This window comes from Penicillium verhagenii (genome assembly GCF_028828195.1).
Source record: "Penicillium verhagenii strain IBT 33310 chromosome Unknown utg000004l_segment0_segment0, whole genome shotgun sequence".
Taxonomy (NCBI): domain Eukaryota; kingdom Fungi; phylum Ascomycota; class Eurotiomycetes; order Eurotiales; family Aspergillaceae; genus Penicillium; species Penicillium verhagenii.
The window spans coordinates 548557-572722 of NW_026643168.1; the positions used below are offsets into that span (position 1 = coordinate 548557).

At 46.0% G+C, this 24166-nt stretch overlaps 7 protein-coding genes across 7 annotated transcripts; 3 read left to right on the top strand and 4 right to left on the bottom strand.

The window, feature by feature from the left end:
* Window positions 1–3439: 3439 nt before the first annotated feature.
* N7466_003138 (YukJ family protein) lies at window positions 3440–4177 on the bottom strand (the record flags this gene model as incomplete). The annotated part of the gene is made up of 1 exon (XM_057162535.1): window positions 3440–4177. The coding sequence occupies one exon, from the start codon at window positions 4175–4177 to the stop codon at window positions 3440–3442; it is 738 nt and encodes a 245-aa protein (XP_057023650.1).
* Window positions 4178–5541: 1364 nt separating this feature from the next.
* N7466_003139 (uncharacterized protein) lies at window positions 5542–6613 on the bottom strand (the record flags this gene model as incomplete). The annotated part of the gene is made up of 6 exons (XM_057162536.1): window positions 5542–5759; window positions 5815–5920; window positions 5980–6059; window positions 6114–6240; window positions 6312–6380; window positions 6500–6613. 6 exons carry the CDS (start codon window positions 6611–6613, stop codon window positions 5542–5544), a joined length of 714 nt encoding a protein of 237 aa, XP_057023651.1.
* Window positions 6614–8209: 1596 nt separating this feature from the next.
* Window positions 8210–10514, top strand: N7466_003140 (uncharacterized protein; the record flags this gene model as incomplete). Its single annotated transcript, XM_057162537.1, has 13 exons — window positions 8210–8324; window positions 8388–8468; window positions 8528–8578; window positions 8637–8813; window positions 8872–9060; window positions 9110–9297; window positions 9361–9384; window positions 9444–9471; window positions 9533–9745; window positions 9795–9852; window positions 9908–10039; window positions 10091–10275; window positions 10357–10514. The coding sequence occupies 13 exons, from the start codon at window positions 8210–8212 to the stop codon at window positions 10512–10514; spliced, it is 1599 nt and encodes a 532-aa protein (XP_057023652.1).
* Window positions 10515–14574: 4060 nt separating this feature from the next.
* On the top strand, window positions 14575–16633 carry N7466_003141 (uncharacterized protein; the record flags this gene model as incomplete). Its single annotated transcript, XM_057162538.1, has 4 exons — window positions 14575–15098; window positions 15157–16051; window positions 16106–16297; window positions 16373–16633. 4 exons carry the CDS (start codon window positions 14575–14577, stop codon window positions 16631–16633), a joined length of 1872 nt encoding a protein of 623 aa, XP_057023653.1.
* A 1149-nt stretch (window positions 16634–17782) lies between these two features.
* On the bottom strand, window positions 17783–18435 carry N7466_003142 (FAD-dependent oxidoreductase; the record flags this gene model as incomplete). The annotated part of the gene is made up of 2 exons (XM_057162539.1): window positions 17783–17987; window positions 18143–18435. The coding sequence occupies 2 exons, from the start codon at window positions 18433–18435 to the stop codon at window positions 17783–17785; spliced, it is 498 nt and encodes a 165-aa protein (XP_057023654.1).
* Window positions 18436–18826: 391 nt separating this feature from the next.
* N7466_003143 (uncharacterized protein) lies at window positions 18827–19688 on the bottom strand (the record flags this gene model as incomplete). Its single annotated transcript, XM_057162540.1, has 2 exons — window positions 18827–19109; window positions 19171–19688. 2 exons carry the CDS (start codon window positions 19686–19688, stop codon window positions 18827–18829), a joined length of 801 nt encoding a protein of 266 aa, XP_057023655.1.
* Window positions 19689–21064: 1376 nt separating this feature from the next.
* N7466_003144 (terpene cyclase/mutase family protein) lies at window positions 21065–23107 on the top strand (the record flags this gene model as incomplete). Its single annotated transcript, XM_057162541.1, has 1 exon — window positions 21065–23107. One exon carries the CDS (start codon window positions 21065–21067, stop codon window positions 23105–23107), a length of 2043 nt encoding a protein of 680 aa, XP_057023656.1.
* Between the last annotated feature and the right edge of the window lie 1059 nt (window positions 23108–24166).

The following is a 24166-nucleotide window of genomic DNA, read 5'->3' on the forward strand; positions in this document are numbered from 1 at the left end:
CATACATCATAAAAGAAATTCCGATGATAGCAAGAGTCATGAAACGAACTTCGACGGCAGTAAAACTCAGACAAAATAAATTCCGACGGCCGCCAAAAATAGAAGCGAAACACTAACTCATCGACTTTCGGATGGCCTCATCCAGCGTGGCTGCAATTCCGATGATGAAAACCTCAAGACCAGAACTTCCCGTCTTTTAGCATTGCTGACATTTACGATCGAAGCCGCAATTCCTGGTGTGGGGATTAATACATAAAGACGTGAAAGGGAATAAAATTCACAAGAAGGGGGAGTGGCCCCCGTCATTCCCGTATCTTGCTCATGGTAACAACATCTGTTCTCATGTCAGCAGTGCAAATGAAACAGTCCACTGGAATTACACACAACTAGAGCTCGACGATGTTGCTGCCGGTTGTCATTGCATCGTCCAAAGGGTTGTTCGCACCACGGTGACGGTATCGACCCCCTCCGCCCCCCCCCCCCCCGACTATGAAATCGGTACGCATACCATCTCAAAATGACATATAATTTCCACATGCAGTCTTCCCCTCACGGTTCCTAGACGACAATAGCTCCATGTTCTCAGCTGACTGCAAAACACTTGAGACCCGAGGCTTGAACAAGGAACTGGTTTCCGCTTCCTTCTGGCCAATATATAAGTGCATATTGCTGGGGGAGTACACATGCATCACAAAATACAGGATTACGCTTCGCTGATCCTGAGAAACCGGGCTGTCCAGCTTCCCGATTGTATCCTCCTCAAACCAATCCGTGAGCGGGTTCAATAGTTGACAGATGTGAGAATCTGCATCTCAAAGCATACCGTAAGCCGATGAAGTAGGCTATGGGTAAAATGCATGATGAGGGATTGAGCCTCGTATAGCTTGGCGATGTATTCCGCTATCAAATCCCAGGGATTGAACACCAGGGTCGAAAATAGTGAAAACATGGGCTAACAGAGTCATTACATACCAGAATAAGGGAGCTGAGATCAGGATTGCCACCAAATTTTGGGGGCCGGGAATAGCCCGGAAATGGGGCTTGTAATGGGGCTGGAACAATAACCCCGGAAAAGCAACCTGGAAATGGGCCCGGAAATGGGGCCAAGGTAAAGGTCTCTTAGAATTTCCAGTTGCTTCGACATTGACGAGTCAATAAGCATAAGAAAACGTTGTCTTCCGAGAGCCACAATGGCCCTTGGACTACACGACATTGAGGCTCCCATGGTATAGAAGCTTCAGTCGTCTTTTCTAGCCCATGTCTGCTTTGAATTATCTGTCTTGCTTCTTTTGTTGCAACTTCCTTAGTATATGGAAGTATACATGGCCAGTGGATGCAGAACCCCGGTGGCGGCCACATCTTGCGAGAGGCTAAACGTACAGCTCGATCACGATGACAATGAGCCCAATCCGCAACATTGGTTGGTAGGCCAGTTGGATTCTGGCAAGGTAGAACAGGGTAGGACGTAATCAGTTGATGACCTGTAACCCATTATTAGTGTCGAATTATATATAATAAGAAATTGAATTGGAAACTCACATCTCCTTGTGAAAGAAGATTTTGTAGTGGAAACCTCATTAATGTAATGGTCATCCTTCTTCGCCGGAATTTTCGGGGGCTTCCTTTTCGAGATGCTTGTTTGTTGCACTGAAGTGTCTGACACGGCATTCCGTTGAACTGGCCAAAATCGTGGGCTAAATATCTCATCACCTTGCCATGCTGTCGTGCTTGAATGGCTGGTTGCACATAGAAGCCCAGAATATGATACATTCGGACGAACTTGACTGTGTGTTGTATCAGAGCTTGGTTTTCCATCCCCGCATGCAAGGCTTCATGCAATGATCTTGAACAAGTCCCTGCAAACTTCAAGGCCATCTGGTTTACGCGTGAGTATCTTGAAATATTTATAAACAGGGCAAAACCTACCTGGCGAGGTGAAATGTAAGTTCCGGAAAGTGATGGGCATTTTCTTGGCGTGAACCAAAGAGCCAGTTCATAGCTTGGCAAGTTCTGAATCCAAGGACTTTTGCTTGACATGGTGATTGGGTGTTCTACTAAGCGCTCAGTCGATCCCCTGAATTCTGCAAACTCCGGATCCGATTCGTTTTTTCTGAGTAGCGATGTTATCGAGGATTCCCATTTTTTCAGTCCAGCCAATAGATTTGTTCCATGAGGATAAACTTTGAAAATGAGTTGTTAGCTTTGGATCTGTGGACTTCCGGTACGGGAATACGACAAGGTAATCTTGAACTCACCCCTTGAAACTCGCCATTTTCATTCCTTCTTGGGCAAGAGGAGTGAATTCGTGTGTTCGTAAACTTTGCCACGAAGCCAGGCCCCTTACGACCCATCTCCACCAGTACCCGGTCGATAGCCATGATGATTGTAGATGAAGCAAATCCTGATATTCTTGGACCACGCAAACGACATATTATCGTGATTGTTGTTGCAATGGTCGCACCAACTGGGAGTTGGGTAATCCGGGACGATCAATATCGTACCAGTCATTGCAAAGTCGTCAGTAACGAGAATAAGAGCTGACATTTCAACAAGGAATGTGATTCGCCACTCCTCGAAGCATCGCTTCTGTTGCACATGTGTATGGGTCCCGCTCCCGTAAAATCATCTCATTCAATGAGACAACCGATTTCGGTAGGTAAAAATGCTTGCTGAAACATGAGTCGTGGTAAAGATAAAGGGCGTTGATCGGGGATTGATTGAGAGTTTGCGGATGCTGAGATTTTTGATCGGATGATAGTAGAGCCGGAGGTGAGTATAGAAAAGGGAGGATGAAAGAGGAGGGTGGAGAGGATAATGAGAAGGATGATGGAGAGGGCAAAGTTTGAAGACCGCAGCTCGAATGATGAATCAGATACGCATGTATGAGGAAGCTCCAAGAGTAAGGAACAAATCAGAGGGAAAGTAAAAAGAGAAGAAGTGATGAAAGGAAAGAAGACGAGGAAAGTCCTGGGCTCCAATCAATTAAGCGTCATGAGCAAAGTGATAGTCGCGGACGGGAAGTATAAGTGAGCACTGGAAGAACAACGGTACAACATGGGCAAAAGTGAGAGGAGTGGATCTCGATTATCGAGAAGGAAAGTGGACGTAGACATTGAGGAAACGCATACATAGTCAGTATTCGTGATGCAAGTGGATTGACAAATTACGGAAGTCAAATAGTCTACTTCCGAGTTGGATAGGATATATCGGGTACAAACTTGTAATTAGAGTGAACTAACCACCAGGTACTCTTGATAGAAAAATCTAGGTAATTGCGAGATGTCTCAATAAAGTAAAGAAAGCTATGGTTCAAAGTATCTTAAGAAAAGGCTGATGTTCAGCCTGTGAATTGGTCGAGAGACCGTCCCTTGCAACACAGATTCGGTGCCCTTGAATTCTCAACGAGTGAAACATATTATATTGGATCACTATGAGCGGCCTAGCTTTCATTCCAGGTGTCTGATGATGATAGAGGATGTCCGGAGGATTCGTCGGTCTCCACAGCTTGTGATGTGAAGCCAATGAACACAGCAACCCATCGATCCTCACGAGGCCGATGAAACAAAATGAACCCATCTTGAAATACACCATCATCATGCTCCCATAGCCCAATATTTCCTTGATTCATATGCAAATTATGAATACCTTTGTAATCCACAAACCGCGCCCCAAATAGATATATATTCGCACTCTGGTTAATTGCTTCCTCGATTTCGGGCTCCAAAATACCAGCGATGTCATTTTTCTCATCGGCATTGGCAAGTGGTAAGATGCGACCGGTACTCAGACCAAACGGCTCAGTTCGCAGATAGTCCGTCCGTAACCCAGCCGGGCCTGGCGATGTCTCTGCCAGCTGATGAAAACCCAATGGCAGATCTTTCAGGCCATCGATAATAGATTGATCTTTGAAATCCCGGTCCACCCAGCAGACCACCTGGGACTCGGGTTTGTCTCCCGATTTGATGTTGACTACTGCTCGGATAAGGCCGACGATTTCCTTATTCCTTTGGCTGGGCTTATGGGATCTGTGGCGAGCGTGATACCTTGCATGGTGCGTTGTGTTGCCTTTGTCATCGAAGTACAGCAAGAGATGCGGATTCTTTGACCCATCCTCGCGGCTTTCGACGACGTAGTGTACGGCGTTTGCCTTCCACACGCCGTAGTCATGTACCGGCATATTATTTGTTGACGCAAAATAGTGTGTCGGGATGGAAGTTTGTACAGGAGCGACCTTGATCGGTTGCCTTGCTCCGGAATCGTGACTGGTCCGACGCCGAGTATAATACCTAGAGCGTGGTGTAGGTTGTTGTTGCTGGCGCTGGTCGTTAAATGCTTACTGGCCTACCCAGTGGCAAATAATTACTCATGCCCGAGATCAATTCTGCCGTCTGATTGGTTGACATAGGATGGAAGCCAAGCGGCTCTGGGTATCTGTCAACCAGCACTAGGTCAGCACTCATTGAACTCGAATGCGTAGTTGGAATTTGTAAATCACTTGCGAATGATGTTGAGGCGTAAAACCCGACTTCGTTGTTAAGCGGCGTAGTCATGACCGGGACCTGACCCAAAGTTTGTCAACCCTCGAGGCTTATTGACAAGGCCTATCATTCCAATCAGAGGACACGGCTGGTATTTTGTTCAATGGATTTGTAAGCTCTTCATTTCGTAAACAGAAATCGTAGAATCGCGCGACTTCGTAGTGCATGTGGGGAATAAACTCCGTTCAGAGTGCCCGGCTAGCACCCAGGTGAATACACAACTCAAGAGCGCCGCGCGGAGTTAACCATTTAGGTTTAGGTAGTAGTATCTCTACGGTCTAGTAGCAGTGGATGTATCCAACCTTGAATTCTACATACAATGTACTTGATACACTTGATACTTGGAATGGTTAGTATACACTTAGTTCCCATGACGAGTACTCAAGATGGCTGTCTACTCAGTACGCATTACTCGGTGGCTACTTTCATCTCTTACCTTCGAAGTTCGAACGACCTTTCTATGACGAAAAGAGCCGCGGGCACCCGAGGACTAAAGGGGAGAAATACCTTCCAGACAGTTGGCTATCATAGCAGAGGTTTGTTGCCTCTTGAAGATCCCCTTTTGCGACGTCGGGTTCGCATGCGTGGCGGCTTTCAAGGATTTTTGGCTTATAATATCGAAATTGTTAGCGAGAAGCATCCATTCAGCGTCTTTGCCCGTAAGAAAAACAGAGCTTAACACTTTTGTTGACTGAGTACATATACTTCAACCAGCTCTTTGACACATCTTTGCGTGGTTCCGCCCTACGCCCTGTCGCAGGTGATCAAAGAGTCAAAGCCTTACCGATCACTTCTTCGGCCTCGAGTTCCCTAAAAGCTATTCATAAGTGGGGTATTAGTGATATGCAGTGCCCAGGCATTCTAAGCAAAAACTGACAAAAAGCGTCATCTGAGGACGAGATTGAACAAAAAGAAAAAACACAATCGGGCATTGAATGCCGAGAAACTAAAACTGCACCATATCTCCTCCACGAGCCTCCACGAAACTCCACGAACCCAGGAACTAATTGCCGCGGGTGGCCTTGTCCTTAGCGGCCTTAGCGGCCTTGGCTCTCTCCCTGGCGGCCTTGGCCTTTTCCTTGATGGCATTGGCCTTTTCCTTGCCGGCTTCAGCTTTGGCGGCCTTGATGGCAACGGCCTGGGCGGGATCGGCGAACTCCAGACTTTCGGTGACGTCGAAAGTCTTTAACCACCCGCAACGCTGCACGTCTTCGCAGCAAGCTGATAACTTGTTAGAGAACAACCAAGCAATCAGTAAGCAAGGAGTAAGACGCACCATGTGTCCGTCCGCCGCCAGGAGCGGCCTTCTCGCAGTAGATGCAAGGAATGCTGATGCCAGGGTTGATGGCGTGAAGCTTGTCCGCGACCTTGATCTTCGAGATCTTTGAAAGTCAGAGTTAGTTGGAAGCACTTTATGAGCTGTTGAGGGAATGGTACATACCAGGCCATTGGTGAGAAGTGGGACCTTCGGCTTCTCCGCCGCGTTCATTCTGGCATTGTCGACCAGCTCTTCATACCAGTCTGACCAATTAGTACGTGGCTGCTAGTCATTGTACAGATTGCCAGGAAACATACCATGGCGGTTTCCCGCAGCAGGGGTCATTTTGGCAAAAATAGAGCCATCATGCCCGTAGTAGCTAGCGGGGAGTTCGCAGTGGTTTTTCAGATGCACCTTAAGGTGCTGGAAGGTGTATCGAGTAGTCTGCGATTTAGCAATAGGTCAGCAAGCATTCAAAACCACACGACTCCGTAAAGATTCCTCGTGCTACTAACCTTGTCGGTACAATCCGGCCATCGGCAGAAGGCCTCGCTACCATTCAGAATGATCTGGCCCTCGTCATTCTTTGGGATTAGTAGAACGCAGTTAGCTTCGGACCAATGCCTTTGATTCCAAAAGACACACAATGATATTCGATGAGGGAAATCGAGCGTCAGGGAGTGGAAGTAAACAACAAACTTACCCGATCATAATCTTCGTAATCCAGCTGCCCAAGTTCTCCCAAACACAGGTACTCCTTGTACTTGACAGAGTCCTGCAAGTACGGAGCGATCTTGTAAAAGGGTTTGCTGGGCATTTTGGATCGAGTGGAGCTTTCGGGTAGAAACGGCTAGTGAGGGGAAGAGACGGGTAGGATCGGTTAGAGACGGTTAGAGACGGAAAAGTGGAGGAGAGAGAAAGAAGATCCTCAAAAGCTTAGACTACTAGTACGGTAGTACCCCATTTTCTCACTTCGTTACTACATACAAACAACTCTATACACTGCCCAAGATAGAAACAAACTTCATACATCTAGTCTATAGCATTGGTTCTAATAAAGAAATCCTACACCACAGGACACTTGGGTGGTTAGTATATGCGGCGTGCCGTGTGCCTGTAGTAGGTTTACATCAACTACACGGCATGATTTCTACACATTCCCACCTTAGGTTGTTAATCTTATTCCAACATCTTTGAAAAGCAGTGCTATTCACCCTTCTTACTATACTCACAGTCGTGGCCCCAATAGCTTCTTTGAGACCAACACACAAGGCCTAGAGCCCCCTCCTTGTTCTTACGAATAACTTTTTTTACAACTACTTAGGTCCTCAACAGCACAGAAAACTAAAGGTCCAGGAGACCCTAGTTCTACCGAACAGTGCCGCATTCCAGCATCACAGAGATCTATGAGATCCTCCCGCCACAAATTCATATGCAGTTCAATACAGGCCGTGAGGACTGGGTGGTTGCAGCTTCAAATTTACCATGCCGGTAACCGGATGGTTACTACGCATGAACTTCGGCAACCGACTGTACTAGGAGCCTCGAAGAAAGGCTACAGTCCAGGGCTACACCGAAAGAATGGTTATATACGCCTGAGTCTGTCAAAGATAAGCACACTACATGACTTCAGGGACCAAACCCTGCTATTTTGTCCGATCAGTGCTGACTTCTAAGTTCCATTGTTGTTCACAGACTAGGGCACGCGCACGGACCAGGGCGGAAAGAAGCAGCAGAACAACAGGAGAGAAGTCGAGACTCGACTGGCAATACGGGATATTGAAAACTACTTCCTGGGCATAATAAATTCAATTTTCATTCATCTTCCAAGGTTGATTGCTCGTGCATGCATGGGCGTTGAACTTCGCAGTCTTGATCTAGAGATCGTACTCGAAGTTCAAACAGTGTTTACTGGAACCTCGACAACAGCCCACCTTGCGACCCACTATCTACTCCACTCTATATAATTGGAGGCTGGAGCTGAAGTCAACAGGATGCAGCCTTGGAACGTGGCAAGACCCTCAATTCAATCCACCAGACATATTCGAACGCTCGAATACATGCTCACAACGAGGGACTCGCACTACTCAAATAGAACGTCCACTTATCGCCACCTCCACACTTCCACTCGGGGAATAACATTGATCACCGGTAGAAATGCATCCACATAGATGCATCCCGGCGCTATGATTCGTCCCCGCTCAGCCCCTCACCGGCTATCAGTCCGGCGAAACCGGCGAAATCCCCAGAATCCCCGGCGTGCAGCGATAAGGCTGCACGACCATGAATAAAACAGGAGCTATGCCATGTGCGCATTGGAAAAGGTCTTGCGACCGGGTCGAATCGAAAGTTTCCCTGTTCTGCCCACATCCTTGCATCTGTCAACCACGCGGAACGCCCCTTTACACGCAATATGGGTATACCCGATGTCGGATCCACGGTTCCAAAGCCGGGATCGTCTGAGACCAGCCAGAGTGTGGAAGTGTTGAAGGTTCGCGATGAGGATGAGTTGCGCTTGGCGCAGATGGGTATGTTCTGCGATCGGATCGATAAAGATGGCTTTGATCCTGACTGGGACTGACCAAAAAAAGGACATAAGCAAGAATTGAAGCGACATTTCTCGGTATGGAGCTTAATTGGCCTAGCTGCCAATTGTACAATTTCATGGACAGGTTTGTTCGAATGCCGTATATAGGTATTTGGCCGACGTGTTTTCTGATTCCAACTCCAGGTCTTGGTTTGGGCTTAATCACCGCATTGAACTCCGGTGGCCCTGGCGCCCGTAAGCCCCGACTGAACCAAATCACCTCGCAGCACACTTGCAAAGCTAATTTCCTTAGTGATTTACGGCTTCATTCTCGTCTTCATCCTGCAGTCATTTGTCGGCGCCTCTCTAGCAGAATTCGTCTCCGCATACCCGACCGAAGGGGGAATGTATCACTGGATCGCGGCCATCGCCCCTAAAAGATATAACAGTCTACTGAGCTTTGCGACGGGGTGGTGCACAGTCTTTGGATGTGAGCTATACTTCTTGTTGGAAGAACTTAGCCGGGGGGATGCTGACCATGCTATTAGGGATTTTCACCACCGCATCAACGAATCTTATCTACGGCTCAACGGTCATGGGGTTAATTGCGCTATACCACGATGATTTGGTAGTCAAGCCCTGGATGACCTTCGTTGCATACCAAATCTTGAATATTATTACATCTGGCATCGTCATGTTTGGCAATCGTTTTATCCCAGCGATCAACAAATTCTCCCGTTAGTGTTCATAAATCAACCAAAGGTGCCTTCCTGACTCTGGTATTAGTGCTTTATCTACAATTGGCATGGTTTATCACTATGGTCACAGTGGCCGCCGCCGCACCCGCACACAACGACAGCAAATTTGTATTTGCTACGTGGATGAACAAGACAGGATGGGATAACAACGTGATGTGTTTTATAACCGGCTTGGTGAACCCATTATACGCATTGGGTGGGCTTGATGGAATATCCGTGAGTTGCCTTCATTGTCGCGAATTACCATAGTCGCGAGACTAACAACATTCAATAATATAGCACATTACCGAAGAAATGCCTAATGTGAGCCCCCGAGCCTCGTTGCAATTTTCTGTCCTTGGATGCTAATGATATATGTACAGCCCGGGAGAAACGCCCCTCTGGGTCTTGGTAAGCTTCCAGAATCCTCTTCGACGGCCTATGTACTCTGGAAGATGCTAACCTATACCAGCGATCACCCTCTCAATTGCATTTGTTACAGGAATCTCATACTTGCTCAGCTTGATGTTCTCCGTTCAGAACTACGATTCACTGGCCGATACGAGGACGGGTCTCCCACTGGCTGAGATCTTCCAGCAAGCAACTTCCACCAAGGGTGGTGCATTTGGCCTCGTTTTCATGGTCTGGGTTGCGCTAGGACCATGTGTGATCGGCTCCCAATTGAGTGAGAATTCCGCTTCGATACGATGATCTTTATTTCTAACAAATTCCAGGCACTGGACGTGTATTTTGGGCATTCTCTCGCGATAATGGCCTTCCCCTTTCTCACATGTGAGTGATCTATCATGAAAGTCTGTTATTATTATGGTATCCTAACTTCATCTAGCTGGGCACGCGTCCATCCCAAGCTTGGATCACCTTTCAACGCACAGCTCTGCGTCGGAGTTATCATCGCGTTACTGGGCTGCATTTATCTGGGATCCAGCACCGCATTCAACTCGATGATGAGCTCTGCAGTGTAAGCGATGACGACAAATGTGACCATGTACATGTGCTAACACTTTCCTAGGACGATCAACAACCTCGCATATGTCGTTCCGATTCTGACGAACGTATTGCTGCGCCGACGCACAATGCACCGCGGACCGTTCGCGATGGGTCAATTCCTGGGGATGACGGTCAACATCATTTCGGTGCTATGGCTAGTCTTTGCGATTATCTTCTTCTCCTTCCCTTTCGAAATGCCCGCTACCGGTGAGTACTCTACACTAGTAGCATAGATCGAAATAAACTTGGCTGAATGTGTTCTTTTTGCTAACTCAGACGCTATCCTAGTTGCCAATATGAATTATACATGTGTGGTTGTTGGCGGATTCTTGATCATTGAACTCGGGTGGTGGCTTATTGCGGGAAAGAAATATTCACAGACGGTACAGAGGGCCCGAGAAGAGCATGATACGGCTATGTTTGTTGAAGGACAGCCAAAGGCTTGATCCACGCATGGTCTCAAATGATATTCTGCTATATAAATATGCAATCCAATCCACATGTACAGCCCGGGTGTCCTGTCATTAAATTGAAAAATTTAAAATCAAAATGACGCTCCAAGTGTTACGGCGAGAGGAATGGAACAGTGGATGTGTATGATGATTGCTCCTAGGGTTCTGAGAAACAGGAGGCCAGCACCTCTTCTAGAGGGGTGCCCGGGGCGGTCATCTGAAAAGCTAGCTAACTCATACTAACAGTGAAAGACCCACCAACAGGTAGAACAAATCCTCAAGACCAGGCTGGCCAATGAAACGAGGACGGGAAAACGGGAACGATAGAGACAGTATCAATTACATGTGGGGTTCAAATGTAGTCGCCTACATACCACTCCTCCTGAAAACCAACCCGGGAGTCCATAACCAAAACATGTCTATCGCATCACCACCCCCTTTCTTTTCATCTTGGCCCCATTCCTAATTACGTCCCGGCTTTCAGCTCCATGCACTGCCACCTTGAGTTTACGAGAAGCTGTTGGAATCACATGACCATGCAGCTTCCACCGGATGTTTCCGGTTTCTCCTGGTTCTGCCGTCCCTCACCGCATGGTGTTCTTCCTTTATAGATAGCAGGCTCGTCTCTCTTCTTCCTAGCTTAGAACACAATCAAGATCATATTCATTCCACTGCTTGTTTCCTTCGCTTCTTCTGTTAGAAGCCGCTCAATCCGACGCCCCTTCTAAAATGGCAGCTACAATAATAGCAGCTATGCAGTCGCAGGATGTCTAAGATAAGGCCTCCGCAGTAGCATAGTGTGAAGTGCAACCAAACTTACCACTTTCTACCTAAGCTATAGAAGCGTAGCTTACTACGACGCTATCTATATTTACTCCTACGAGTGTATCTCACCCGCCTCTAATAATATGTAGTGGCCATCCTAACGAACATTAAATACAGTTAGCATAAGCCAAGTGATAATATGAGTTTAATAGTCAAAAAGTACAGGTAATTCCGATTCCGCTCTGGCGACCCGTGAGATCGCAAATACCCATGCTCCCACCTAGGGATACTCTCAGCATAACAATATGCCATTAAGTGCGGACCGCTACTCGTGGCTAAGATCCCAGGGAATAAAAGTAGTGAATAAATCATTGGTAAATTAGGCGTATGTTGTTTGAATGGAAGCGTAAATTACGCGTAACATTTTAAGGGGGAGAGAGAAAAGGCCACCCACGTAATTGGGAGGAAATTCATATTATAATATTGATTGAAAAGAAAGCGCGTTCATGACGAGGAAATTCAAATTTTGTATCTAGGGGGGGTCTTCGCTATTCGAAAATTTTAGTATACTAGTAATTAAATTGAAAAGGAGTTTGCTGGATGCCGCACATATGTCTAGACATGCCTTAAGACACAATACATGTAACGTCATAATTTGCCCCTGTACAGTATGCAGCATATTGTAACAAACTAGATCTGAGCTCATATTAAGCAGAGCCCTACAGGCGAAGATCTCTTGCTTAGCCTGATCACCATAGTACGAGATCTGCGTTCTGCGACCTCCTCGCTGCCCCTTTCCCTGCCGCATCCTTCCTCTAAATCTACCGGCTCACCAAGCCTTCAAATATTGCTTTTGTCACGAAAGACAGCAGTCTTTTCTGTTCATAGAAATAAGAACCATGAGTACACATGGTCTTCGAGCTAGATAGCAAAAGAGATCTTAATAGAAATCTCGGAATGGTTTCAGCCAGACGACTCACTTAAAAGGGTAGGGGCCGGAAGCCACCCCGAAGGCTCAGTGCGGGTATCTATTCACTATCGAGATTGTACATGTATGAATATCAATTTATCGATGTCATACACTAGACGTGACTGACACCGTATGATTGCATCAAGTGGACAACAACCAGCAGAGGGGAATTCCCCACTACACAGCTGGGATTTTCCAGACTCGATATGTAAATTTGAAGGCTCGTGAATTACGGAAAAAGAAACGGGCCGTCAATCCCCTTCTCAGGTCTTTGCACGACTTACACAGGGACTCATGACCTAGAAAGCTAGAATCGACCGATTCGCAGCGGTGATTATTCACCGCCCTTGGCTGCCTGATAATCACAACGCTCCCAACGACTAACTATACTTGTATTCATTTCGGGAAGCGTGCTGCGCATATAAGACAGCTACGCATTCCGAAACACACATGGGCATAGTAAACGCGAGAAACCGGAGCTTTAAATATCAACAAGGTGAATATATTGATTGATAGCATGATTTACCTTGTATAGCAAGACTTTTCATATAATCAATTTCTTTAATGAAGCCTGGCATGAGGAAACGATATATATCTTCAAATTTTCTAACATTGGAATCGCCTTGATATATTCTCATGTCAAGTTTCCCTTTGAGATCAATATTTTCTGCCAATGTTACATATGTATGATCGTTCTCCACTGCTATCAACAAACAATGAAATACAAAATGACATGTGGTGTTGAAGATATCAGGTAGTATTGGTGTTCTAGCTACTCAGCTGGGTGCAGCTCGATAAACCAATAAGCTACAGTATTAATCTACATCTAAGCGGGTGGGCCATATAAGTAAATGGGCTAACATCTCTGGCAATGATCGATCTGCGCTATATTTAATGTTGGGAAAAAGACTACGTCGTCCACCAAAATGCGGTGAAATCTACGATAAATACGGTACCTCATTCATGCCGACTCACTATGTGATCTGCAACTTTTCTCAAGCAAGGAGTTTGCATTGACGTGCTGAAGGGAAGGAGAAATCAAAAACAATATATGCCGGAAATTGTGGATCTTTTCCCGCGGATGCGCCACAAAGCCGCCGGGATTTGAAAAGCTTGGCCGTGCAAGGACCTCTTAATAACCCTCCCTAGCTCCAAACGATATTGTAGTATTCAAGTAGGTCATGGCGCAGATTCTTAATGATAACAGGCCCCACCGGTCCACGAGCCCTGTACTTTGCAACCCGTTAGCGCACGCCAGGTACCGCCTTGTGTAGTCCAGTTGGCATGCGCGAGGAATGTGTCTTCCGTTCTAGCCCACTTCCCCAGAACACACGCTATTTCTGCTTTTCGAAAGTCACATTTTATACGCGAATGCCGTACAATGACCCATTTATGACCATTTATAATAATGTGCTTCCCTATCTCACCTTCTAATCGATTTATGTTATTATCCTTTCGCAAGGTGATTACCTACTAGTACCTAAAAAGCTTCCCTCTCTACTTTTGCTAAGGTTCTTTCGGTGAATGAATTAAAAAACCAATGCCGCAGGTCTACAAGCATTCCCCAGCATAAGGCTTCGCCAGCTAGCCCGATCCGCCATTGAAGGATGTCTAGATGCAATACGAACACGGGTTGGGAATGTGAGATGTGTTTTAAATAGATTCCGCCATAATAAAAATTGTCGCTGGTTTTCAATAGATCTTCGCTGTTCCTTTTCAGGGAACTTTCCTCTGTTTTTGCAAGCAGGACCTTGGGCATTCTATTAAGGATTGCCCCCAGGGTTGCATAGGCACTGTCAGGCTTGGTTTGTTAGCACAGCCACCCGCGTAATAAGGGACGTGAATTGGTGTAATCATTTATAATAGCCTATGCCACATCATCGACCCTTTAAACCACCCACGTTATTCTTTAAAATTTTGCACTCACTGACAGTGGCTACATGTGGCGCATGACATGGCTTAAGATTGTTCGCCCATATATTCTTTCCATCACATCAGGAAAATTGGCGTTGGGTGGGGACTTCACATCTCTCAGATGTGCTAATTTATATTATTATTCGTTGTCCAAACAAGACTGATAGTTGAGCGCACGGAGTACCATTCCATGTTTTACCCAAATCCTCTCCATGATGCTAGTGAGACACTATACAGCCACACGTGGAGGAAAAAGGTATGTGATATCAATATCGAGAAGTTCCAGGGGTGAATATTAAGAAGACACTGAAGATTTGAATATAAGTGTCAAATACGTCAAGTCTACCTTTTATTTGGGGAAACCTTTTTGACTCTTATCACTATTGTGAAACTGAACTCCCCACAATGCACTGCAAAACGCCCAAGGATAACGTGTCGCTATATATGCCGAAGAAGCGAGACCAGCGCGGCGCAATAAGCCGCATTGTCTCAAAGTCGCGAAGAGATTTCGCTGGTGCAGGTCTCTTGCTTGATAATGCGAGAGTTCAGCACCCGAATGTTCCGTTTGTTGAGCAAACGAAAGCTTCTAAAGTGTCTTTGAGTGCTATCAATGGCATAATTAGAAGAGGAGACGGCCCTGAGTTGCTACCCTTCATAGATCGCAGTCGTGTGAACTTGAAGAATTGGCGGCATCAGAGTACTCTCAGCTTATTCGATCAATGTGAGTTGACCAAAATCAAGTGTCGCCGCAGATATTGGAGACGCAAAGCTTTCCAAGCTTCCTATTACACTATCCTCGCTGTGGCCTGCTATCTTCTCCTTGTGGGGTTTCCTTTATGGGAAGGGAGCCTGGTATGGCTCTACAGTACCACTCAGAAAAAATCATTAGTAACAGGAGGGTGGGCGATTTTCATTGGAATATCTACTTTGTCTGGCTACCCTATCTGGTTAGATATAGAAGACACAAAAACTGACAAACAAGCCTAGATTCTCTGCTGGTCCTCTACTCATAAAATTTGAAAGCCATAATACGCCAATCCACGTTGAAACAAAGGGCTCAAACTCCGCGGTGCATGAGACAGCTCTTCTTGTGCCTTGCCACAACTCAGAATCAGTGATAGGCAAAACCATCAAGGCGGCCTTGAGGGTCTTTCCCTCGTCTCATATCTTTGCCATTGCCAATGGAGACTATTTGGTCCCATCAGACAAGACAAAAGACATTTGTGATCAGCATGGCGTCAATTTCGTCTGGTGTCCCGTCGGGTCCAAAGCGGCTGCTCTCTTTGTAGGCTGCCATGCTGCCCGAAAGTTCCGATATGTGTTCCTCATTGATGATGATTGCCTCATCCCCCCCGATCTTCCAATAGTGGCCTCGAGGCTCACTGGGAGAGCCAAATGTATTGGGTACACGATAACCTCAGTCGATGCTTGTGGGTCAATTGGTTCTTACTGTCAACAGGCACAAGACCTAGAATACAAGCTTTCTGGATTACAAAGAACACTGGCAGGTCGGCTTGGTAGCTCCATGTTCCCCCACGGAGCTGTATCCTTATGGGACCGACGATTCCTCAAAAAAACGTTTAAACACCATCCGGGATTTTCTATCAGCGAAGACTGGTTCCAGGGAAACAGTTGCCGAGCTCTTGGGGGCAGTATAGAGATGTGCAGTGCGGTGTTCATTGCGACAAGCACTCCATCAGCTCTATTCAGATTACATCACCAACAACGAGGCGGCTTTGGGGAGACCACTGTTTTTCAACAAAGATTCTCAAGATGGAACTTCTTGTTTGCGATTGAATTATGGTCCAATGTCAAATACGTACTTCTGTCCTGGAAAATGGGATGGCGGGACCTGACCACCAAACTTTTCGTGACCAACCAGGTATGCTATCTCTCATGACCAAGGGTACATCGAAACTAATAGATACAATAATAGATATTCGAGACTTTCCTCAATCTCGCCATGCCATTCGTATTGCCTATTTCGTTCTGGTCTCAGCCTTGGCATTGTTGCGCACTTAGTGCGTTGACGATCATCTTGCATTTGATGATTGTGGTCATTTTCAATGCTTACCACCTAAGAGCAAAAGGCGCTATGATACAGTGGAGAGTGGTTTTTAGCTACTATGTGAGTCTACTCTGTTGAAATATACTAAGCCATATAAGAATTATGTGAGACGAGTCAGTTAATATCCGTCTACAGATTCCATTCAAGTTATTTCTCCTCCTGACGAATGCTGCCAGCTTCTACTGGGCCATCTTTAAATATGGCATATACTTTTCGCATCTCCATCCAAAGCTGCCTCAGAATCACAAGGCTGTCACTACTATCATGAAGCTTGAGCGGATGGAGGACTTGAAGCAGGGCATTGATTGCAGCGGTGGCTATTCTAGTCCATCAACGCAGAGGATTCCTTGTACAACCCGAGCTAGTGGGATGATGGATTCAAGCAACTATTGTTAGAATGTGATCTTACTATCCTATAGGCATCAAATCAATAGGGGATAATAGAACGGCAGTTCAGGCTTTGACCGGGGTGTATATTCAGTTTCTACACTTGAATGTATCAGGTTGCCAACCGAAGACATGCGCATATTATTACCGTTCATGTCTGGACCAATTTGATGCTGTGACTTTGTAGTGTTGTGGGATTTTCTATCGCGCCTAGGCTGCACAGGTCTGATACCATAGGAGAAGGATCAGGACCAGGAGCGAAAATGCCACCGCAAATGTTGGCCGTCTGGAAGTACTTGTTTTCTTATCTTTGGGCTGTATCCACCTATTTCCTGATCGCTGCGGCAACGGGACAAACCGCAGAAACACTGCATTCTCCAGAATGTCCATTGCTCTTTCGGTCGCATAAGATCCGGAATAAGGCACAAAGTACCTCAATAAGATCTTCCAAAAAATATTCTCCCGTGTTTGGAGCCTTACAACGATTTGCGAAGCCTTATATATCTCAGACATCCGTGCAAACTGCATCGCATTGAACTTGCATAAAATACCGTCGACCTGTCGGTTAGAGGGCCTGTGTGAATGTTGACACGATCCCAGTAACTGGACAAGAGCATTGGTAAGGGAGGCAGCGTCCTCTATGGAGCAATTCGCGCCTTGGGCAAGATTTGGCGTCATCTAATAAGTCAGAAATCGGGAAAGAAGTGGTCCAAAGCCTCGGAAATTCCAACATACCTTGTGCATGCTATCGCCGATGCAGACTATACGACCATAGTGCCATGTCTGAAATATGTTCTCCTCTAGTGAAGTCATGGAAAAAACCTCTCGGTTCTTCCATAGTTTTGCAAACCGAGTGTTATTCCACACATACATGTCTGTCAGTTGCTCACATCGTGAGGCAGCATCTGCAGAAGTGAAACGCGGTGCGTTGCCATATTGAAACGTCTTGTCCAATTTGAGCACTATAAACCAGGATATCCTTCCTTCCGATCCAGGGGCTACAATGAAAGATATTCCATTGTAGACGCTCAGATGCAGGTTGCCAATTTGAAGTCCCGGAATTGCGGTCGAGATACCGAAAATACAGGCATAGCTTACCGTCATGCCTGGGTCGACGTGGTTGTTTGGTCAGTCACAGTAAAAAAAGTCAGAAATTAATTATTTGACTATTCGACGCTCACCTGTCTTCTCGTCCCTAGTAATCACGCCAGGCTGCACCCGTTCAGCAACATCCCACATCAAGGTGCGAACTTGGCTGTGAACGCCGTCTGCGCCAACAAGGAGGTCACCCTGGTATGAGTGCCCACTCTGCGTATATACTATCACACCCTCACTTCCTTGGTGATCAACATTGACAACATTTCTGTTCACGTATATGTTTGATTTATCAGGGTAGAGATCATAAAGAAGGCGGAGGAGCAGTCGTCGCTGCAAGAATGCCATTGGGAACCCGAAGCTAGTGAATGCCATCCAATGAGCATAGATCCCTCTCTCATTAAGCAATTTGTGCTGACTTACGCTTCACGCATGGTCTTGGGATAAGGTGAGCTGAATTGAAAACCATCTGGGAATCGAACGTGGGCGACACGTGTTGGCTCTATCAGCGTCCCTAAGGTATCAAAAATCCCTATCTGCTGTAAAATCCGTCCTCCATTGGGCATGATTGCAACCGAGGCTCCTTCATTCGCAGCAATCTCGGAACGTTTCTCGAGGACTATGCTGTCAATTCCCGCTTTATGGAGACAATGTGCCAGTGAAAGGCCTGAAATTGAGCCTCCGACAATTATCACTTTGAATTTGGGACCGTCCATATCGTCGGAAAAGTTCCATAAGTAGCAAATTTCAACGATAACAATGATGAAGTGCACATGTGAGTTCATTCAAGAATCTTTCAGTCTTTTAAAGAGTACGTGAGAAATGTAAAGTTGATTAAAATGACCCACTCCTTGTCACTAGTCCTAAAATGTAACTCCTAGGATGTCACGCTGCGATCCATAGCTGGGCAGCCCCAAAAATCTTATCCTGTTCAGAACAGAATCCAACTGATGACCTCAAGTTGATACCGCTTTCGGCGTCATCGGTGATTCAAAACCTTGGAATTTCCCTCCACGTGCGCAATGTACTCTCTACATTACTTGTAAAGCGAGACGTCTTGTATTAGACTAGATGAAAGCGGTGTTTGTGTCTGAATCATGTATACATTTAATCCACTCGTGAGCGTGAAATCCCAGTCGACGTCCCGGCGCTCATTATCCCATTGCCAGTTGATTCTGCAGTTTTTTTATTTCGCAATGCAGTTTCATCAAAGCGAGCCTCCGATCGACGAATGGACCATAAGAGGATCCCATATGAGCCGTCCAATAGAAAAAACATCACTCCCCCCCACCATCCGAGCGGACTATGCCAAACCACATCTGTATATCCATACCGATACCGTAGAATCTCATGAGGTAATGCAAGAACAGTACCGATGAATCGACTGAACCTGTGAAAAAACCAATCAGTCTGAATACGAGAATTACAGCTGTCCACAGCTATGGACTTACCAGATGAATAAGGATGTTCCGCGCGTACTCCCTCGCACAATGAGCTGGCATACCCCACCAGCACTGAGAAGCAGCTGGCAGAACCAGGAGCTCCAGGCCGCCCCAGCGCTTTTTCCAACGTGGGCGACTAGGGTCAGATGTGCAGACATCCAAACCCCTATAGTGACGACAAATATCCAAGAGATGTTGCGCTCTACCAATGGCGCGTGCGACCACTCGTTTGGAGCAAATTTCATAGCCGCGTAAATAACAATCAAGTTGAGAGTCAACCAGCCCGCGAAGATACAAGGCCAAAGCGGTATGTCTGGAGGGAATATCACACCATAAACAAATTCGCAGGCGATGTTGCAACAGAGCGGCATCAGAGCCATACCGTAGGTGCGGTCTTGAAACGATTTGCGTATCGTTGCAATGTAATTGACTAGCCAGCCGACACACATTCCGATACTGAGGATTGTGAGGGACAACGGACTACCGCCCATCCCGTAATTATGATCAAGAGAGTCCGATGTAGACATACTGCGAAATTGGTAGAGAGCTTGCTCCGGAACTGGAGGTATCATTTATAATGCGATACTCAGCAAGGGCATCGGGGACACAACCTCCAGTTACAAGAAGATGACCACTATACCTTGCAATTCGGGGTCGGAACTGCACAAATTCATGTTGTATCGTCACACTCAAACCAGGTTTGGAGAAAGCCCCAAAGTCCCACCACTACCGGCAGTTTCATAGAGCCCAGAACGTTCAAAGACTATACTAGACTTCCTAGATGAAGAAATCCAGGCGACAAATCTCACATCGTCTATGTAACCCTGAAGCAAAGACTGACACCTTGATCCTTGTGGCCAATTAAAACAAATTGTGTTTAGTTTGGAGAAATATTTGGCCCAATAAGTTCTGATAGTTTCTGGAATCTCCTTTTTACTCATTCGGAATTTTCCGTCCTAGGATGCGCGCCGCAGAAGCTGCTGCGGAGGGAAGTCTCGTAGAATACCATGCATTCGTGACTTCTCATCAACATTAAATGACAGATACCGCACCTGGTGCTGTGACTTGAAACCTCCATCTATGAGTGAGGAAAGTTATTCAGTGGTCTTCCTAGCCACCAAGCTAGTGTCCCATATCAGTCTATTACAATAATTTGGATACTAGACGAGCAATGAACTCGGTCACCTCTTTAAGCACAAAAGTCGCAGTTTCATCATTAGTATTTACGAGGTGTCTTGGTCATGACTTGTTTGAACACTTGAATAGTCTTGAAGCTTGATCGTGCGTGTCTCTTGGCATTCAAAAACCACAATTTCCTGTCGATACTAGTCTGAACCTGAGCCAAGGGAGGGTAGCATACATATTATGCAACATCTTTTGGAATTTTAATTGGCATCTAAACGGAAACAGCGCACCATCGGAGTCAAATATGTCATGATTTAGGAATTGTGATATAGCCTGAGGTGACACATTCCGGTATGGGGACAAGGAGCCGGAACCCATCTTTGATATCACATTCCTCTGCTCCTCAGAGCTTGGCCTGGGAAATACAGGCCCCCACTAACTCAAGCCTGAAAGCAGAACATACTAAGGGTCATCAAGCTTGGGACGGAGTATGAGGTCCATGGCTTGCTTTAATCAACGTGTGAATATTACTTGGCTGATCTATATCCGTTGGAAGGGCAATTATCCAACCAAGTCTTTGACTTGAAAAACCGAGCTCCTGAAAATCTTTAAAGTCTGTCTCGAGTAAACACTCCTTCGTGAATTTCCAATTCTTTCTTAAGAAATGTTACAGACAAACCAGACCACGACACAAAGCACCACACTACTTGGAAGCCATGAGTGTGACAGCTTACCCGTCAGAGTGAATCATTCACTCTCTCTTGCAGCCCATTACAGCATGGAGCAAATGAAGCCGGACGGACATTGGTGTGGAGAAGTCAAGACAAATGCAACTACTACTGCAGAATATGTTCTTCTGTACCAGGCTCTAGGACGAGACCTTCTTAGCGACCGAGAAGCGATCATCTCCTGGCTGCTCTCTGTGCAAGCAGCAGATGGTTCTTGGAGCATCGCTCCGGAATATCCAGGGGACATCTCAACTACGGTGGAGGCTTACCTTGCTTTGAAGCTGCTGGGTTTCCCAGAGGAAAGCCGCCAGTTGAAAATGTGTCGCGATTTTGTCATCTCAGCTGGAGGGGTCGCCAAAGTTCGCATATTTACCCGCATCTACCTCGCCATGTTCGGCCTGTTTCCCTGGACCGCAGTACCAGAACTGCCCCCTGAGTTGATCCTCGTACCATCGAGGCTACCGATAAGCATTTACCAATGGTCTGCCTGGGCACGGGCAACGATTGTACCGCTTCTCGTCATATCTCATCATCGCCCTATCTATGCGCTGCCGAATGGGAGGTCTGAATCCAACGTATATCTTGACGAATTATGGTGCAACCCAGCCAGCAAGAACGTTCCATACACCACTGGCTTTTTGATGTCGTGGAAATGTGATGCCATCGCTTTTGCGTTCAAATTGGTTGACTTTTCTTTGCATCGCTTGAACGGCCTCAGAACTTTCAATCCTGTCCGCCAGTATTCTCTTCGAAGGTGCATTGATTGGATCCTCGACCACCAAGAGGAAGCGGGAGATATCGGTGATATAATGCCTTCGCTGCATGGTGCTATGTTCGCCCTTAATCTAGAAGGCTACGGGTTGGATTCAGACCCTATCCGTCGAGGACTGGAAGCCATTGAACGTTATTCGTGGCGCGACCGCCTAGGAAAACGGATCCAAACTACAGTCTCCGCCTTCTGGGATACTAGTTTGATGATCATTGGCCTTACTGATGCGGGAATACCACAGAATAATCCTATTCTATCAAGATCCGTGTCATGGGCTCGTGGTCGACAGATTCTCGACAGACATGGTGACTGGGCGCTATACAACCCCAACCTTGAGCCTGGAGGCTTCTGCTTTGGATACTTCAACACCTGGTACCCCGATGTGGACGACACATCGGCGGCCGTTGTGTCAATGATTAGACACGACACTCAATCCTTATGTTCGTCCCATGTCTTACGCGCATTGAAATGGCTTCTTGGAATGCAGAACAAAGACGGGGGCTGGGGAGCATTTGATCGAGACAATACAAATTTGTTTCTGAACAAGATACCTTTCAGCGACATGGATGCTCTATGTGATCCGTCTACTCCTGATGTTACCGGCCATGTCCTTGAGGCATTCGGGCTCTTCTTGTCAACCAGTCGGAAGCACAACATACAGGCCGGTGAAAGCCAGCTGATAGACCATCTAACAGCGGCTTCCCAAAGAGCGATTGATTACCTTTCTAGTATGCAGGAACCATCAGGTGCCTGGTATGGACGCTGGGGTTGCAATTATCTATACGGAACAAGTGCTTCTCTTTGTGCCCTTCAATACTTCATCGGTAATACCGAGAATAACGCCTGGTCTGGGGGGGACGACAGCATCCTTGACGATGTCAAGAATGCAACAACATGGCTGGAGGCCACTCAGAACCAGGATGGTGGCTGGGGTGAGACATTACACTCGTATGAAGATCCTCTTCGAGCCGGCTCGGGTCCATCAACCGCATCACAAACAGCTTGGGCGCTTATGGGTCTTCTCCCTTACTCATCGCCATCGAAAAGAACCATCTTAGAGGGGGTGGATTATCTGCTGAGAACACAGAAGGAGGCAAGTCCCCATGGGGCGACGTGGCAAGAGGATCATTTTACTGGGACTGGATTTCCGAGCCACTTTTATATGGGGTACTCGTTTTACCCACATTATTTTCCGTTGATGGCGCTCGGCAGGTTTGCATATGCACTAGGACTGCATCCGCTGAGATCATTTGAATCATCTCCACGTATTCATGTTTCTGAGGGCAAGTTGGGCGATCAGCGTCCCACGATCCACCACGCCTAGTCTGGAAACCTAGGGTATTGAATATGTTAATATTATTAATAATTATATTTATAAAAGACATAATTATCTTAATAATATTATTCAAATTATTAATAATACTTAAAGCTTTATCAAGTATTTTATTTAGAGTCAAAGGTTTTATTAATATTATTCAAATGTTAGAAGTTATATTTATTATAGAGAATCTAGATTTTATTAGATACATGATAATATGAATCCTAGATCTACCCTTAGGGGGTAGCTATAAGAGTAAGAGAACTTAAGTATATAAGAATAGTTATTACTACTTATATTTAGTTCTTTATGATTAATTTATATATTACTACTTAGAACCTACTAGTTTACCTATTAATTCCGTATAAGATAAACCCTAACTAGAAGAGGTATCCTTAGTCTCTAGTCTCTTCACTTAGATCCTAAGTATAGCTTAACTAGGCGACACCCTCTTAGACATAGTCCCTCCGAGTCTATTCTATAGAGACCCGAGCCTGTGTAAGGCCTAACGTTAACTGGTGACGGTATGGTTGCGAATCGACGACTCGAGGAACGAGTAATCACTAGGTAAGAAGAGCCCTAATAAGTGTTACTTACTGTGACCACAGAGCGTTGCGTAATAGCATTGAACTAACAGTTGTAGATAGCCTTTCGTGTACGGATTAAGTAATTATAACTAACTCCTCTATTTGCCAGGGAATCTATTTACCAGGGAAGAATGAAAACTCTTATCGTGACTGGGCGGCTTTTTCTAATATCTTTGAATAAAATGGTAAGATGCGCTTATTGAGATTGTCACATAAGATAGTCGCGTCCTCGCAATTTTCCATGAATGCAAGTTGTTCCTGGTATATGTACTTGATATTATTCTATAGCAGCATCTATCGGATAATTATATTAGCCAGATGATTGTATTTGGACAACTCTGTTTTTTTCCAGACAATCATCATATTTGAGGATGATCTCCTTGAAAAACTGTAAGTTTTGTATCTCTATATATGTTGCCAAGTATTTACCAGAATGCAGTAGCTCTGGGATTGAATAAGAAAATGACAATAAGTAATG